Genomic DNA, 18,144 nt, shown 5'->3' with positions numbered 1-18,144 from the left:
TCTGATGAAACAAAAATAGAACTGTTTGGCCATAATGACCATCGTTATGTTTGGAGGAAAAAGGGGAGGTTTGCAAGCTGAAGAACACCATCCCAACCGTGAAGCACGGGGGTGGCAGCATCATGTTGTGGGGTTGCTTTGCTGCAGGAGGGACTGGTGCACTTCACAAATAGATGGCATCATGAGGAGGAAAATGATGTGGATATATTGAAGCAAAATCTCAAGACATCAGTCAGGAAGTTAAAGCTTGATTGCAAATGGGTCTTCTAAATTGACAATGACCCCAAGTATACTTCCAAAGTTGTGGCAAAATGGCTTAAGGACAACAAAGTCAAGGTATTGGAGTGCCCATCACAAAGCCCGGCCCATAGAAAATTTGTGGGCAGAACTGAAAAAGCATGTGCAAGCAACAAGGCCTACAAACCTGACTCAGTTACACCAGCTCTGTCAGGAGGAATGGGCCAAAATTCACCCAACTTATTGTGGGAAGCTTGTGGAAGGCTACCTGAAACGTTTGATCCAAGTTAAACAATTTAAAGGCAATGCTACCAAATACTAATTGAGTGTATGTAAACTTCTGACCCACTGGGAATGTGATGAAAGAAATAAAAGCTGAAATAAATCATTTTCTCTACAATTATTCTGACATTTCACATTCTGATAATAAAGTGGTGATCCTAACTGACCTAAGGCAGAGAATTTTTACAAGGATTAAATGTCAGGAATTGTGAAAAACTGAGTTTAAATGTATTTGGCTAAAGTGTATTTAAACTTCCGACTTCAACTGTACATACTATACACATTTTACGGACACAATCTATTTGACAATAGTTATATTTTGTTTGTTTTTATTCCTGGCCCTTCATTTCTCATGTCCATTCAGTTTGATTTATAGTTGCCATATTTTTGTAACTGTGCTATTTCACAAAAGTCCTGAACCTATATACATTTTACAGACCCAATATGTTTTACATTTGTTATCTTGGTGTTATTAGTCCCACCCTTCAGCTCTATTCAACACCTCTCATCTATCTCTCAACACAATCCATATTGGATTTCTATTTGCCATATATTTTTCAACTGAGCTGTGACGCTTCATTTTCTTAAAAGCTGTGGTTCCTGCCAACCACACTCTCCTTTGGCGTTCTGACAAGTGCAAATCAGAGTAATCACAAAGCAATATCACAATTGGATCTAATGGCAGTATTTTCCCTATAAGTACAGAGATGACATCGTTGGCCTTCCCCCAGAATTAAACCACCCTCGGGCATTTCCACAGCACATGCTGAAAAGTACCAAGATCCCCTGTGGTGCAGAACTCACATTAAGCCGATGGACTAAAACCCATCTGATGTATTTTTTTTATGTGTTATTCTTACATATTTCCAGTACATTGGATAGAGGTAATGGTGTTTGTACGGCTAGAATTAATTGACTATAGCTATTAGAAACAACTCCTTTTGAGGGGCATCTGTCCATTAGAAGTTTGACCAATGGGTGTACTGCTAGTTCTGCTGGATAGGCGGAGTTGAAGGTAAAGACAAAATGATGAGCCTGGGACATTAAAACACTGGCGGATTTCCTGGAAACTGAGGAGTCCATTCAAATTGAATATGTCTTTGAAAGTATAAATACCCTTCTTAGACCAAGAATCTCATATAAATGGTTTCTTACACGCTAAGAATTCTTTATTACACAATATTGGAGAGTATAAATGCCATTTAAGATTAGATCACATATGCTTCTCTGTAGATATCCACACATTTACTGAGTATGCTATAATGGGTCCAAACAATAATGCACATTTTTTAGTTGTCAATCCAGAAAATAATAAATCTTGTAATCTAATTGGTGAAACTATTGACTCTTCTATAGCACACCAAGGAACAGAAACCTCTGGGTTTAACTAGGTGTTCTGGAAATGTATTTGGAATGATAGGTGATAAAAACATTTATTTGGAACTGCAAGTACACCTGAAGATTTTGTTCTCTGTAGTGTTGCATATTTAATCTGTGGCCTCTTTCTCCCCCAAATGAACTTCTTTATGACAGAGTCAAGTTTAGACCAATGGTATATAGGAGGAGGCAGTGGAAACATGGAACCCATAAATATGACACTAGGGAGGACATAAATTTTAATAGCATGCACAGAAGTGGCCATAGCGGACCATCTTATGTCTTTTTGGATCTTTTGAAAGGTTTCTAAGTAGTTTTTCCTGCCAGTAGTGTGAATAGAGGGGGATATGGTGATGCCTAATTAGCTGATTTGTTTCTTCACTGGGATCATGGGTGGTAGTTGCACGCTTCCCATAGCTGAGTTAAGAGGTAGTAGAGCTGATTTAGACCAGTTGATCTTGTAACCAGACCATGAGCTGAATGCTGTGAAAATAGACATTATTGGCTGGAGGGATTTCTGAGCGTTTGCGGCGTAGAGCAGTGTCATCTGCGTCCAGAGAAATTGCTTGTTCAGTTTGTTTGATTTTGAAATGTGAGGAAGCCGAATTTTGACGTTTGCTTTGTGCCAGTGGTTCAAGAGAGAGCAAATAGCATAGGGAAGGCGGGACAACCTTGTTTACATCCTTGTTGTATGATAAATGGATTAGAATGGGTAGTTCCAGTAGATATAATAGAAGGATTCACATACATGGTGCAGATCATATGTATAAATCTAGCTCCAAAACCAAAATGTTCAAGAACAAGGCCATAAATATTCTCCCCCTAAGCAGTCAAAGGCTTTCTCTGCATCTAATGATAACACAGCACACGGGGTATCCAGATTGGAAGCCTCAGCAACCACATGAAACGAGTGGAGCATGTTATCGGCTGCCTGACAACCCTTTATAAACCCTGTTTGGTCAGGATGTATGAGCTTGTTAATAACTTTCTCTTCAGGGCTAGAACTTTGGAATACATCTTCATTTCTGCTCCAATTAAGCTGATTGGCTGAAAATTTGCACAATTTGTGAGGTATTTTCCTTTCTTAGGGATATAATAGCTGTATTGATGTCTCTGTAGAATTGTCTTTTTTCAATAGCAATGTTAAGCGATTGAAGAATAACTGGTCCTAGCTCATAACAAAAGTTGAGAATGAGTTCAATACCAGGCACTTTATCTTTATTCATATTTTTTTAAAAGCAGCTTTCAGTTCAGATAAAGTGTCAGGTTCCTCTAATAAAACGGTTTCGTCTTGAGTTTGGGCAACGTAAGGTCCTCCAAGAACTACCGACAAGCAGAAGTAATAAAGCTCTGTGAGGAACTCTATAAATCTGAACAACATGCTCTAAAAGTTGTATTTATTTCTGTCGGATTAGATATCAGTCCCTTAGTAGGAGATCTGATCAGCTGTATTGATGATCTTGTTTCAGCTGCAGCGGTGGTAAGTGGCTACTCCCTTGAAAATAGTATTTTTGTCGCACCCTCTGCATAATGAATTCTGCTCTACGTCGCAACAGGTCATTAAGTTCCAATCTACTTGTTTTTAGCTCAATTTCTCTCTGTTGAATAGTTGTTTTAAAAGAGAATCTTCCAGCATTTTACAACGATTTTCAAATTCACTGATCTTCTGAAGTCTTAATTGCTATAAATTAGAGGGAAAATGTGTAGTTTCCTCTTATGAAACATTTTACAGCTAACCATACTATAGCCGAGTCCACTGAGTAGTAATTTATTCCAAAACATAATTTTAAATTAGATCTAAACTGAAAAATGAAGTCAGAGTTGTGTAGTAAAGTATTTTTAACCCTCCATCTCAGTGCACAATTGTTCATTGGGAAGATTTGAAATTGACAAAGAATGGGATTATGATCAGATCGAATGGCCGGTAATGTTTTTATAAGTTCCACGTTACCTGGAATATAAGTAGACGTTAAAACATAGTTAATTCTCGAGAAAGTCTTACATCTCACAGAAAAGCATGTATAGTCCTAAAAGCAGCTTTACCCAACTTTGTGGAGACTGAAGGGGCCTTCACTGTTATCCAAGCCTGAGACTGGGAAGGTCGTTTGGAAATTGAATTAATGATAAATACATAGGAAGTTTATGCTTTGTAGATTATTTGGAGATAGCAGCATTTTCTTGTTTATCTCCTTACATACAAAGAGGCCCAACCTACTTTTTGATACAAAACATACCGGAGTAAAAGTAAATATACCTTAATTGAAAATGACTAACGGAAAAGTGAAAGTCACCCAGTAAAATACAACCTGAGTAAAAGTCTAACAGTGTTTTTTATATATATATATATATATATATATACTGCTCAAAAAAATAAAAGGGAACACTTAAACAACACATCCTAGATCTGAATGAAAGAAATAATCTTATGAAATACATTTTTCTTTACATAGTTGAATGTGCTGACAACAAAATCACACAAAAATAATCAATGGAAATCCAATTTATCAACCCATGGAGGTCTGGATTTGGAGTCACACTCAAAATTAAAGTGGAAAACCACACTACAGGCTGATCCAACGTTGATGTAATGTCCTTAAAACAAGTCAAAATGAGGCTCAGTAGTGTGTGTGGCCTCCACGTGCCTGTATGACCTCCCTACAACGCCTGGGCATGCTCCTGATGAGGTGGCGGATGGTCTCCTGAGAGATCTCCTTCCAGACCTGGACTAAAGCATCCGCCAACTCCTGGACAGTCTGTGGTGCAACGTGGCGTTGGTGGATGGAGCGAGACATGATGTCCCAGATGTGCTCAATTGGATTCAGGTCTGGGGAACGGGCGGGCCAGTCCATAGCATCAATGCCTTCCTCTTGCAGGAACTGCTGACAAACTCCAGCCACATGAGGTCTAGCATTGTCTTGCATTAGGAGGAACCCAGGGCCAACCGCACCAGCATATGGTCTCACAAGGGGTCTGAGGATCTCATCTCGGTACCTAATGGCAGTCAGGCTACCTCTGGCGAGCACATGGAGGGCTGTGCGGCCCCCCAAAGAAATGCCACCCCACACCATGACTGACCCACCACCAAACCGGTCATGCTGGAGGATGTTGCAGGCAGCAGAACGTTCTCCACGGCGTCTCCAGACTCTGTCACGTCTGTCACGTGCTCAGTGTGAACCTGCTTTCATCTGTGAAGAGCACAGGGCGCCAGTGGCGAATTTGCCAATCTTAGTGTTCTCTGGCAAATGCCAAACGTCCTGCACGGTGTTGGGCTGTAAGCACACCCCCACCTGTGGACGTCGGGCCCTCATACCACCCTCATGGAGTCTGTTTCTGACCGTTTGAGCAGACACATGCACATTTGTGGCCTGCTGGAGGTCATTTTGCAGGGCTCTGGCAGTGCTTCTCCTGCTCCTCCTTGCACAAAGGCGGAGGTAGCGGTCCTGCTGCTGGGTTGTTGCCCTCCTCCACGTCTCCTGATGTACTGGCCTGTCTCCTGGTAGCGCCTCCATGCTCTGGCCGCTACGCTGACAGACACAGCAAACCTTCTTGCCACAGCTCGCATTGATGTGCCATCCTGGATGAGCTGCACTACCTGAGCCACTTGTGTGGGTTGTAGACTCCGTCTCATGCTACCACTAGAGTGAAAGTACCGCCAGCATTCAAAAGTGACCAAAATATCAGCCAGGAAGCATAGGAACTGAGAAGAGGTCGGAGGTCCCCACCTGCAGAACCACTCCTTTATTGGGGGTGTCTTGCTAATTGCCTATAATTTCCACCTGTTGTCTATTCCATTTGCACAACAGCATGTGACATTTGTCAATCAGTGTTGCTTCCTAAGTGGACAGTTTGATTTCACAGAAGTGTGATTGACTTGGAGTTACATTGTGTTGTTTAAGTGTTCCCTTTATTTTTTTGAGCAGTATATATACACATATACATACACACACACTTAAGTATAAAAACTATATGTAATTGCTAAAATATACTTAAGTATCAAAAGTTTTTTTTTAAGTAAAAAAAAAAGTATGAATCATTTCAAATTCCTTATATTAAGCAAACCAGACAGCACTATTTTCTCGTTTTTTTAAATTTACGGCTAGAAAGGCACACTCCAAACACAAACGAAGCATGTGTGTTTAGTGAGCCCGCCAGATCAGAGGCAGTAGGGATGACCAGGAATGTTCTCTTGATAAGTGTGTGAATTGGACCATGTTCCTGGCCTGCTAAACATTCAAAATGTACGGAAAATGTATGGAGTGAAAAGTACATTTTCTTTACAGATCCAACTTAAGTACTTTACACCACTGAAAGAGATTAAGTCAAATGTAGCAAATCGTTACTCTAGTAAAGCTATTCTAATGTTCTAGGCAATTTTCGTTGGGAAAAGTCACTTGACTACACTAGAAGTTAACTCTGTCTTTTTAGAATGTAATGATTAGAAACACCTGTCAACTGTAGAAAAGTACTTAGGCCCGTCGCCCCACGGAGCATAGGCCATTAACGACGCCGGTCTCTCTAGCGAACTCAACATTGGGCAGTTTTCTCCACTTGGTTCCAGGAGTAGCCGATTATTTCTGTGGAAATAAGTTATTAAATTCCTTTCATTCATTTTCCAGTCAATGAAATATGGCCGTATGTATGAATCCATAGTTTAATCTTTGACACCTATTCTCACAGTACACACTGATAATACTACATGTATATGCAGAGCTGTGTGTGGTGTGCCAGGAGATGAGTCAGTGGGTTTTGCACAGACAGACAGACAGACAGACAGGAGGCAGGTTTTACAAGATTGATTTATTAACTAGAATACAGGTCACGTAAGGCCTTGCTGTATACACCATTCCTATTGAGACAAATTACCATACTCTTAGCAAATAATGACAGCAATTTTTTTGTGTTGACGTATTTTTTCAGTTTACTTCATTTTATCTTTTATACAGGTTAACTTTTCCCCCATTATTTCATTGTTTTTTAATCTTCTTGTCTTAAATACTGAGAGTGGTCGAGCCCCCTCCCTTGCCTGGGAAAATGTCATGCACTATACCAGGCTGGTCTCTTCACCATTTACAAAACTGTTCAAAAAACATTGGGTTTTTTTTATTATTAAAAGAAAAAAGAAAAACAATTCTATCACCATTGACTAAAGGGCAAAGTGTTAGACCCTCTAACATACAAATAAACAACCATTTGAATATAGTTTGCTTGTTTCTCATTTTAACTTAACAGACCGTCTCTCACCATTGTTGCAAAGAATAAAGAAAAAGAAAAGCGACGCAGCCACAAGATTGCAGAACCAAAGTCACATTTTTAATACGATAGTTTTTTTTTCTCCACTTGTCGCTTTGCTTCCTCTCTCCCCCACCCTTTTTTTTTGTTGCACAGTCTTTGGCTGCCTCACAGTCTGTTCAGTATTAACACATTGATATACACAGGGAATGCCACTGGCCGGCATTCAAAAGTACCAGAGTTTGCCCCCCCCCCCCCCTTCATCTCCCAAATAATGATCCCATTCACCTCTCTCACTGACTCACTCTCCATCTGTGAAAAGTAAACCTATAGGTAACTAAGAGGATAACTGTGGTCAGGCCCAGTTTACATTAAGTGGGATAATGACCGTGAGGATAAATACATTCTCCGCTATAAAGCGACATGGTCTTTCTTAAGTGTCGAGTTTACACTGATGTCTGGCTACTGACGACAGCTCAAATGACATCAGTCCTTAACACAGACAAACGTCATATAGGTAGTGCATGATAGGCCATTGGGTTGGCGTCAGGGTATAACTCCAGTGATTGGAAGGGAGGCCTGTCATTCAAGACAAATGGGAACTGGAGAGAGGCATGAGTGTGTAAAGCGCAGGGTCAAAATGAAACAAATTACATGACCTTGGATTCACTCTAACGTGTGCGAGCGCACGCACGCACGCACACACACACACACACACTCTAGCGATCAAACAGGTTTCTATGACAACCACAGACAGAACCATGGAATTCCGCAGTCATCAACACAGATGAATAGATGGTCTGTTCTGCTCCATCCCGGAGCGCCTCTCTGGACCAGGGAACGGTGCCGTTTCAAAAGAGGGCAGGGGTACCAAGTGGTGCCAACCAGGAAGTGGGACACCAATAAACACAGGATGGCATTGAGGGACTATCAACACCACTGGCTGCGTTTCAATACTCTGAACGAGCTTCCTCATCTCCTTTCCTTCGTGTCCTTCCCGGTCATAGTCAGCTGGAATGGATCTGAACAGCTATCCAGAGCAAGCCTCAGTACAAAAACACATGACTACACATCACCACATACCGCCAACTAGCAGAGCCCAGCTGGACACTGGACTAGTCACTGGACTAGTCACTGGACTGTGTGCATCATGGACAGCTGACATGAAATGTTGTCATACACTCCTTCAACACCACACTCTGGAGAGTATATACATCTGTAGCAAAGTGCTGGCAGCCTAGCAACAACAGATATGATCCTCATCCACAGGCTAATCTCAATGCAGTTTATATGGCTTTCATAGTATAGACTCTCCATTTACGTTATATACAAAGAATTCCTATTGGGCTCAATAAACCCATTTGACTTGACATTCAATTGGTAAATATGAGGGATTACGAATGTAGAAAGATCTAATGTTACACCCGGGGGGGGGGGGGGGGGGGGAATGGTGTTCCGCCCATGCAGTGGTGGGTGAGGTCATAGCTGCAGTAACTATGTTATCCACCAGATGGCAATGGTGTGTTCTCAGTAAGGTGGCTACACGACTTCACAACGCATTAGACGTGGTGAGAAAGTGTTGGCGCACTTCGCACTAAAGAGGATCCCAAAAGTGCTCTGCAGTCTCTCAATCTCAATAAACTTCAGAGAGCTCTACACTAATGACTCTCCCGCTCTCTACCATATTAGAAGCATGTGCACACATGTACGCAGACACACACACACACACACAGGTCATGCCCCCCATGTCTCTCCAGGCTTCCAAACCTTTCATTGGTAACAGGAGGAAGTATGAATTCCCTGCCACCACTTCCCAATGCCTCCTGGGATCCTTATGGGAATCGTTATGGTTGTTCCTCTTGGCATTCCGTGTCTAAGAGCCCAAAATGCCTTTTAGAGTCCGTAAAGTGCATCCCTGAATCCCACCCCTTCAAAATCCCAATCCATATCCCAGTCCTTCCTACATCTCCCTGACAGTTATTCCCACCCTTCACAGAAAGCACATGGGCCAATAAGAAGTAAGCACTGATATCTGACGGGAGGGACTTGCTGTGTGAGAGTGCATTCTGATTGGTCAGTCATCAACGGAACACTCCAAAACTGATCCACAGTTTGAAAATCAAAAAATGGGAGCATAGGGGGGAACGAAAGAGGAAAGGTGGAACATTAAACATCAGGAAGAAACTGGGGGGGTAAAAGATATCCTCTTTAATCAAAAGAAAAACAACAGTCTTCCAGCATTGCCTGGAGGCTCGGGGGCATGTGTCAGAAGAGAGAGAGGAATGGAAGGAGCTTTCCCAAGATGCCGAGGGTGTGAGAGCACCCAAAGTTCCGTGCTCCAGCCTCCCTGCAGATCCAGTTAGTTGAGACTTTTGTTCTTTAAATTATCTCTGGCTGTAGCAGACACTGAAGCGGAGGTTTAGGAATGAGTCTACTGAAGTGGAAACTAGTCCATGGGGGAGAGGTGAAGCATGCCTCTAGTCCATTTCCTGGTAACAGTGGTCAAATAAACATAGAGAAGCTACTGGTCAGGTCCTCCCTCCACCTGGACCCAGGATCAACCTGGGAGGACAGGGCAGTCGCTGGCAAACCACAGCCCCATCGCAGTGAGGAGTGGTGGGGCGAGAAAGGTGGGGCGCTGGGGAGTGGTTTTAGAGTCCAGCTAGGAGGTCCATATAGTTCAATGTCCTCCCACACTTCCCCCACAGATACCCTGCTTGGCTACGGTCAGCAGTTCTGAGGTCCCTTATGGTTGGGGAGGGACATGGACACGTGGCGTTTGTGTGTGTTGGATGGGGAAAGAGGGAGGTACTCTCCAAGGCAGTGGAGAAGGGGGCAGAAGAAATGGTAGAGGGAGAAGAGTCAAGAGACTACAGTGGTACGGGAAGACGCATGTACTAGTGGCCCAAAAGTTTCTCTTTCCCACCCCCTTCCGTGTGTAGTGTGTGTGTGTGTGTATATCTTTAAAACGCAAATGGGGGTTGGATAACCCCCTCTCCCAACAGTTTTCCCCTATATGTACTGCATCTCACTCACCCCCTCATCATCTCATTCGCTTTCCCTGTCTCTCAAACTCTCTCTCCTCTCGTTTCCTCCATACTTCTCGCCACCCTTTCAAAATCTCATTCACTTACATTCTTCTCTCACCGCTCCCTCATACCTCTGAATCTCAAACTCTTTCCATCTCCCTCTCAAATCTCTCTTTCCTTCCATCACTGGTTCACAGCATGTGTTGCTCCGTGGGAGGGTGATGGGGGTGCAGGGGGGGCAGTAGGGCTTGGATGGGGGACTGGGGGGTGTGGGGCGGGGACATCTGGGTATGGGTATGGGGCGGCCCGTAGTGGGGGATGACGGGCGGCGTGGCGGGCATGACGTAAGGGGCCGGGGCCGGTGTGAGGGAGGGAGAGTTGTAGGCCAAGGAGGAGTAGGCCGAGGTTCCCCCGTGGGAGGAGATGGTGGCTGTGGGGGAGGCGTGCCCGCCAGGGGTGTCAGACAGGGGCTGATTGTAGAAGAAGAAAGCACACTGGTGGATGAAGGACTCGATGATTGTCTGGTAGGTCCGCGTGGCCGTCAGGGCGTCCATGGTGGTGAAGTCAGGCCGCATCAGAGTGGGCCAGAAACAGATGGATAGATTCTCACTAGTCATCAGGTTCAAACGGTTATTCTGGCTCACCCTGAGAAAGGAAGGGAGGGACAGAGAGAGAGAAAACAATGTAAGTTGTTCAAGAAATCATAAAGTAACAATCTAGAAATCTAAACTCTCCAGTGTTTGTGCTATGACTCAACTGACTGCATATAAAGCTGACTCAATAGAGCCAGGGGTGTAGCTGGCAGGGTGGAAGGTCAAAGGTTGCGGGGTGGACGACTGTTACTGTGGTCAGCATGGCTGTCACAGCCCTGTCACTGAGCCACTCACTTGTTCAAGTGATTGATGACGTATTTGAAGACGTCGTAGTTCTCCCTGGGGAAGCGGCGCAGGATGTCCTTCATGGCGTGAACTCGCTGATCCCGATCGTTGATCTCTGATTGGGGCGAAAGGAGACAGGAGAGGTTAGAGGGAAAGAACGAAAGCGCACACACACAAACTGAAGACAATCTGAAATCACAGCTGAGAGTCAGAGATGACTCAACAATGCATAGCAGTGATCTCACACACACAGAGTTCTAAAGCCACACATGAACACACACACAGGTCCTCTGGGTGTGCTGAGCCCAACGATAGGAGTGAGTCAGACAAGCTGATATCAGCACTCCAACACAGCCAGTCTTGTGTCTCCATGTGAGCGAGGCAGATGGAGCCACACACACACACACACACACACACCATTTCACATGTTATCCAGCTCCTTTTTCAAACCATGTGTTCACTTCTTCTGCAGTCTACAGGGTCATACGCCGAGTTCTGCAATCCATCCTGTAAGTGTTTCTTTTCTAACTACTCTTTAAATGGTGTGTGTAGAGTCTCTCTCCTGCTGCAGGCCGCAGGGTTTCATCAGGGTTTTGTCACGGCTCAGGGGCCTCGCACACACACTCACTCCGCTCGCTGAATGATGACCGCCCTCCGGAGTAGAGGTAAATCTCTGGGCCGCGACGCTACACCTTAAGTCTCCACGACAACGGATTACAAAATGCAATGGCAGTGAAAGAACAGAGAGGAAAGAAGTGTACTTGATAATCTAACATTCTGTATGAATTTTGTTTGCTTCACAGAAAATTTGTGCATCTTCCATTGGAGGAGGAAGGGGAGGACCATACTCGTTGAATTTCATAAAACTATACTAACTATATTCACGTTAGCAAGTAATTGATTAAAACACAATGTTTTGCAATGAAGGTCTACAGTAGCCTCAGTAACTCTGTAGGGTAGCACCATGGTGTAGCTGGAGGACAGCTAGCTTCCGTCCTCTTGTTTATTTTGTTTTTCACCTTTATTTAACCAGGTAGGCCAGTTGAGAACAAGTTCTCATTTACAACTGCGACCTGGCCAAGATAAAGCAAAGCAGTGTGACAAAAACAACAGAGTTACACATGTGATAAACACACGTACAGTCAATAACACAATAGAAAAATCTGTATGCAGTGTGTGCAAATGAAGTAAGGAGGTAAGGCAATAAATAGGTCAATAGTGGCAAAGTAATAACAATTTAGCAATTCACACTGGAGTGATATTTGTGCAGATGAGGATGTGCAAGTAGAAATACTGGTGTGTAAAATAGCAGAAAAACAAAACAAATATGGGGATGAGGTAGGCAGTTGGTTGGATGGGATATTTACAGATGGGCTGTGTACAGCTGCAGCGATCGGTAAACTGCTCTGACAGCTGACGCTTAAAGTTAGTGAGGGAGATACAAGTCTCCAACTTCAGTGATTTTTGCAATTTGTTCCAGTCACTGGCAGCAGAGAACTGGAAGGAAAGGCGGCCAATGTAGGTGTTGGCTTTGGGGATGACCAGTGAAATATACCTGTTGGAGCGAGTGCTAGGGATGGGTGTTGCTATGGTGACCAGTGAGCTGAGATAAGGTGGAGCTTTACCTAGCAAAGACTTATAAAGACTTGGAGCCAGTGGGTTTGGCGACGAATATGTAGCAAGGACCAGCCAACGAGAGCATACAGGTCACAGTGGTGGGTAGTATTTGGGGCTTTGGTGACAAAACGGATGGCACTGTGATAGACTGCATCCAATTTGCTGAGTAGAGTGTTGGAGGCTATTTTGTAAATTACTTCGCCGAAGTCAAGGATCGGTAGGATAGTCAGTTTTACGAAGGTATGTTTGGCAGCATAAGTGAAGGAGACTTTTTTCCGAAATAGGAAGCTGATTCTAGATTTAACTTTGGATTGGAGATGCTTAATGTGAGTCTGGAAGGAGAGTTTACAGTCTAACCAGACACCTAGGTATTTATAGTTGTCCACATATTCTAAGTCAGAACCGTCCAGAGTAGTGATGCTAGTCGGGCAGGTGGGTGCGGGCAGCTATCGGTTGAAGAGCATGCATTTAGTTTTACTAGCATTTAAAAGTAGTTGGAGGCCACGGAAGGAGTGTTGTATGGAGTTCAAGCTCGTTTGGATGTTAACACAGTGTCCAAAGAAGGGCCAGAGGTATACAGAATGGTGTCGTCAGCGTAGAGGTGGATCAAAGAATTCTCCCGCAGCAAGAGCGACATAATTGATATATACAGAGAAGAGAGTCGGCCCGAGAATTGAACCCCATGGTACCCCCATAGAGACTGCCAGAGGTCCGGACAACAGGCCATCCGATTTGACACACTGAACTCTATCTGAGAAATAGTTAGTGAACCAGTTAGTGAACCAGTCATTAGAGAAATCAAGGCTGTTGAGTCTGCCGATAAGAATACGGTGATTGACAGAGTCTAAAGCCTTGGCCAGGTCGATGAAGACGGCTGCACAGTACTGTCTTTTATCAATGGCAGTTATGATATCATTTAGGACCTTAAGCGTGGCTGAGGTGCACCTGTGACCAGCTCGGAAACCAGATTGCATAGCAGAGAAGGTACGGTGGGATTCGAAATGGTCGGTGATCTGTTTGTTCACTTGGCTTTCAAAGACTTTAGAAAAGGCTGAGCAGGATGGATATAGGTCTGTAACAGTTTGGGTCTAGAATGTCTCCCCCTTTGAAGAGGTGGATGACCGCAGCCACTTTCCAATCTTTAGGAATCTCAGACGATACGAAAGATGTTGAACAGACTAGTAATAGGGGTTGCAACAAAGGCGGCGGATAATTTTAGGAAGAGAGGGTCCAGATTGTCTAGCCCAGCTGATTTGTAGGGATCCAGGTTTTGCAGCTCTTTCAGAACAGCAGCTGTCTGGATTTGGGTGAAGGAGAAGCGGGGGGGGGGGGGGGGGGGGGGGGGGGGCAGTTGCTGAAGGGGGTGCAGAGCTGTTGGCCGGGGTTGGGGCAGCCAGGTGGAAAGCATGGCCAGCCGTAGAGAAATGCTTATTGAAATTCTCGATTATTGTGGATTTATCAGTGGTGACAGTGTTTCCTAGTCTCAGTGCAGTGGGCAGCTGGGAGGAGGTACTCTTATTCTCCATATACTTTAGTGTCCCAAAACTTTTTGGAATTAGTACTGCAGGATGCAAATTTCTGTTAGGAGAGCTATGGTTAGCTTTTTCAAACTGACTGTTTGTATTAGTTCCTGACTTCCCTGAAAAGTTGCATATCGCGGTGACTATTCGAAGCTAGTGCAGTACGCCACAGGGTGTTTTTGTGCTGGTCAAGGGCAGTCAAGTCTGGAGTGAACCAAGGGCTATATCTGTTCCACATTTTTTGAAAGGGGCATGCTTATTTAAGATGGTGAGGAAAGCACTTTTAAAAGAACAACCAGGCATCCTCTACTGATGGGATGAGGTCAATATCCTTCCAGGATACCCGGGCCAGGTCGATTAGAAAGGCCTGCTCGCAGTAGTGTTTTTGAGAGTGTTTGACAGTGATGAGGGGAGGTCGTTTGACCGCGGACACATAACGGACGCAGGCAATGAGGCAGTGATCGCTGAGATCCTGGTTGAAGACGGCAGAGGTGTATTTAGAGGGCAAGTTGGTCAGGATGATATCTATGAGGGTGCCCATGTTTACGGATTTGGGGTTGTACCTGGTAAGTTCCTTGATAATTTGTGTGAGATTGAGGGCATCTATCTTAGAATGTAGGACGGGCGGGGTGTTAAGCATATCCCAATTTAGGTCACCTAGCAGTACGAACTCTGACGATAGATGGGGAGCAATCAATTCACATATGGTGTCCAGGGCACAGCTGGGAGCTGAGGGGGGTCTATAACAAGCGGCAACAGTGAGGGACTTATTTCTGGAGAGATGGATCTTTAAAAGTAGAAGCCCGAACTGTTTGGGCATAGACCTGGATAGTATGACAGAACTCTGCAGGCTCTCTCTACAGTAGATTGCAATTCCGCCCCCTTTAGCAGTTCTGTCTTGACGGAAAATGTTGTAATTGGGGATGGAAATTTCAGAATTTTTGGTGGATCTTTAAAAATAGAAGCTCGAACTAAACCTGGATTCAAACAGAGCTAGGACATCAGGGTTGGCGGAGTGTGCTAAAGCAGAGAATAAAGCAAATTTAGGGAGGAGGCTTCTGATGTTAACATGCATGAAACCAAGGCTTTTATGGTTGCAGAAGTCAACAAATGAGAGCGCCTGGGGACACACAGGGCCTGGGTTAACCGCTACATTACCAGAGGAACAGAGGAGGAGCTGGATGAGGGTATGGCTAAAGGCTATAAGAACTTGTCGTATAGTGCTTTGTGAACAGAGAATAAAAGGTGCAGATTTCTGGGCGTGGTAGGATAGAGTCAGGGCATAGTGTACAGACAAGGGTATGGTAGGGTACGAGAACAGTGGGGGTAAACCTAGGCATTGAGTGACGATAAGAGAGGTTGCATCTCTGGAGGCGCCAGTTAAGCTAGGTGCAGTCTCCGTATGTGTGGGGGTGGGACAAGGGGGCGGGACAAGGGGGCTACCTGAGGCATGTTGAGCAGGACTAGGGGCTCCACAGTAAAATAAAACAATGAGAGCTGCCCTAAACAACAGTATACAAGGCATATTGACAGTAGAGAAAGGCATAAAGCAATCACAGTTGTTGATTGGGAGAGCTAAGACAACAACGGGTGAGACAATGGGTAAACAGCTAGGACAACAACAACGGGTAAATGGGCAGAATGAGCAGAGAGGATCAGTTAGCTACACACAGGGCAAGAGTTTGAGGCTGGGGCCGACAGATAACAAAATGAAGTACCATGTTGTCCAGCAGGCATCAGCTGTGTAGCCGAGCGATCATAGGGTCCAATGTGCAGCAATAGATGAAACAGGGAGCCATTTGGTAGTCGATTACTACGTTAGGCGAGCGGTAGACACAGCGTTCAGGAAGCTAGTGGGCCAGGCCTAGCAGTTGGTTCATCACCAACATCCACGACGCAGAGGCCGGTTGAGAGCACATCGGCCGAATTACGACAGCAGACCAGTCGTGATGGATCGGCGGGGCTCTGTGTTGACAAAGGGTCCAGGTCAACTGCCAAGAAAGGTATTGTAGTTGGTGTACTTCGTTTGCTAGACGGGAGATGGGCCTAGTTCGAGGCTAGCTCGAGGCTAACTGGTGCATGCTTCTGGACAAGGGAGTTAGCCACAGTAGACACTCGGTAGCAGCTAACTAGCTGCGAAGATCTGGTGTATTGGTCCAGAGCTTGCGACAGGAATCCGGTGATGTAGTGTGGAAAAAAATAAGTCCGATATGCTCAGGGCTGATATCGCTCTGTGCAGACTGGCAGGTGTTTTCCGGGCTAAAGCGACTGGTGGAGAAGCTAAAGGTAAAGACCGCTAGCAGTGGCTAACAATGACTAAATAGCTAGTAGCTAAGTAGCTGGCTAGCTTCTGATGGAAGTTCCAGTTATAAGGTCTAAAAAAATAGCAGATACGGACCACATTGTGTGAGGCGGGTTGCAGGAAGGTATATTTAATTCAAAAATGGAAAAAAAGAGATTGAAATATAATGAAATGTATACAAAAAAGACAATATTTACATGGGACGAAAACAAACATCTTACTGCTGCGCCATCTTGGAAGGGTGCACTGACTTCAACACGAAACCTAGGAGGCTCATGTCTCTTACCCCCTTCCATAGATTTATACAGTAATTATGACAACTTCCGGAGGACGACCTCCAACCTATCAGAGCTCTTGCAGCATGCACTGACATGTTGACCACCCAATCAAAGGATCAGAGAATGAATCTAGTACTGAAAGCATAAGCTACAGCTAGCTAGCACTGCAGTGCATAAAATGTGGTGAGTAGTTGACTCAGAGACAGAAAGACAATAGTTGAACAGTTAAAGTAATTTCTTCAAAAATGAAGGAGAAGCAAGAGAGCTTTTTAGTTGTCTTTTTTTCCCCACTTTCTTTGCTAGTAAATGCAGCTAGCTAGTTTAGCCTATTCAAACACCCGGCTCAAACAGAGAGGGATGCTGTTAGCTAGCTAGATATCCAACACTGGAACCCTTCCAAGTAAGGTAAGCTTTTGTTTTATTAATTTATGGGAACAAGGGCCCACCGGTGAAACTGATAAACTGCTTGCTGTTGACTGTACTGCATGATTGTAACGGGTTTACTAACGCGTTAGTTCTAGTAGCCATGTTGACCATGATGTTAATATGGTGACAATATAGGCTGTGTGGAGCGGTTAGCGGTTATGACATGAAGGTTTGGCTTGGAACGTTTTTTTTGTCTGGTCACAGAAAACTGATGTGTTGTACACTGAAGTCCACAAGCGAAAGGAAAAGGTGAGAGGAGGAGAGCAGGTAGATGCGAGAAGGAATTATACAACGATCAGAAGGATCATGCTGTTTGTATGTGGCTGCTATGAAAGTGAATTGTTTTTGCGTGTGATCAGGGGTGTATTCATTCCGCCAATTCAGTTTAAAAAAAACAAAAAACAATCTTAAACGGAAGCAAACGGAACGAAACTTGGATAAACATACCTGCTTATGTCCAATAGAAACTCTCGTTTGCAACTGTTGGACTAATGTTTACACTCTAGATCAGCTAGATGCAGGCAAGAGAGCGCAAGGCGGTATTGAATGTGTCTGTCACCTTGATTAGTCACATTTCTCTTGACCTGTGCACCTACGTTGTAAACTTTCATTCATAGTTTGTAGCAACCTCATGATGGGTATAGGGAAAATTTGAGTATCATGTAGTGGCTTAAACCTAACGATGTTACATTAAGCTGGGTGAATGGAATATGAATGAGTCATCCAATATGCTGTAATAGAAATAAGGCCATGATCATAAAGAAAAAAGAAAAATAAGAAAAAGTGTCCTCCCTCATCTTAAACAGCACCGACCGCCACTGGTTTCTTCATAGAGCAAGGACAACCCTAATACATTCTCTCCCCAGCCCCAGCACTCCCCAAGCCTCTCCCCAGCCCCCCCTTCTCTACCCCTCTCCGCAGCCCAGCCCCCCCCCCCCCCCAGCCCTCTTTTCCCGCACCCCCCCCCCC

General features: G+C 44.5%; 1 protein-coding gene across 2 annotated transcripts in view; it reads right to left on the bottom strand.

The window, feature by feature from the left end:
- Positions 1-6,674: 6,674 nt before the first annotated feature.
- Positions 6,675-18,144, bottom strand: part of arhgap35a (Rho GTPase activating protein 35a) — a 103,572-nt gene continuing 92,102 nt past the window's right edge. For both annotated transcript variants that reach the window (XM_045724377.2, XM_014213449.3), the window contains exons 6-7: positions 11,042-11,147; positions 6,675-10,799 (exon numbers count right to left, since the gene is read on the bottom strand). In XM_045724377.2, coding sequence (XP_045580333.1) covers positions 10,346-10,799; positions 11,042-11,147 — 560 coding nt within the window. In that variant the 3' untranslated portion in view covers positions 6,675-10,345. The remainder of the gene's footprint in view (positions 10,800-11,041; positions 11,148-18,144) is intronic.

The sequence above is a fragment of the Salmo salar genome, chromosome 09, assembly GCF_965601325.2.
Source record: "Salmo salar chromosome 09, fSalSal1, whole genome shotgun sequence".
In the NCBI taxonomy this organism is placed as follows: Eukaryota; Metazoa; Chordata; class Actinopteri; order Salmoniformes; family Salmonidae; genus Salmo; species Salmo salar.
This window is presented reverse-complemented; position numbering and strand designations above follow the sequence as displayed.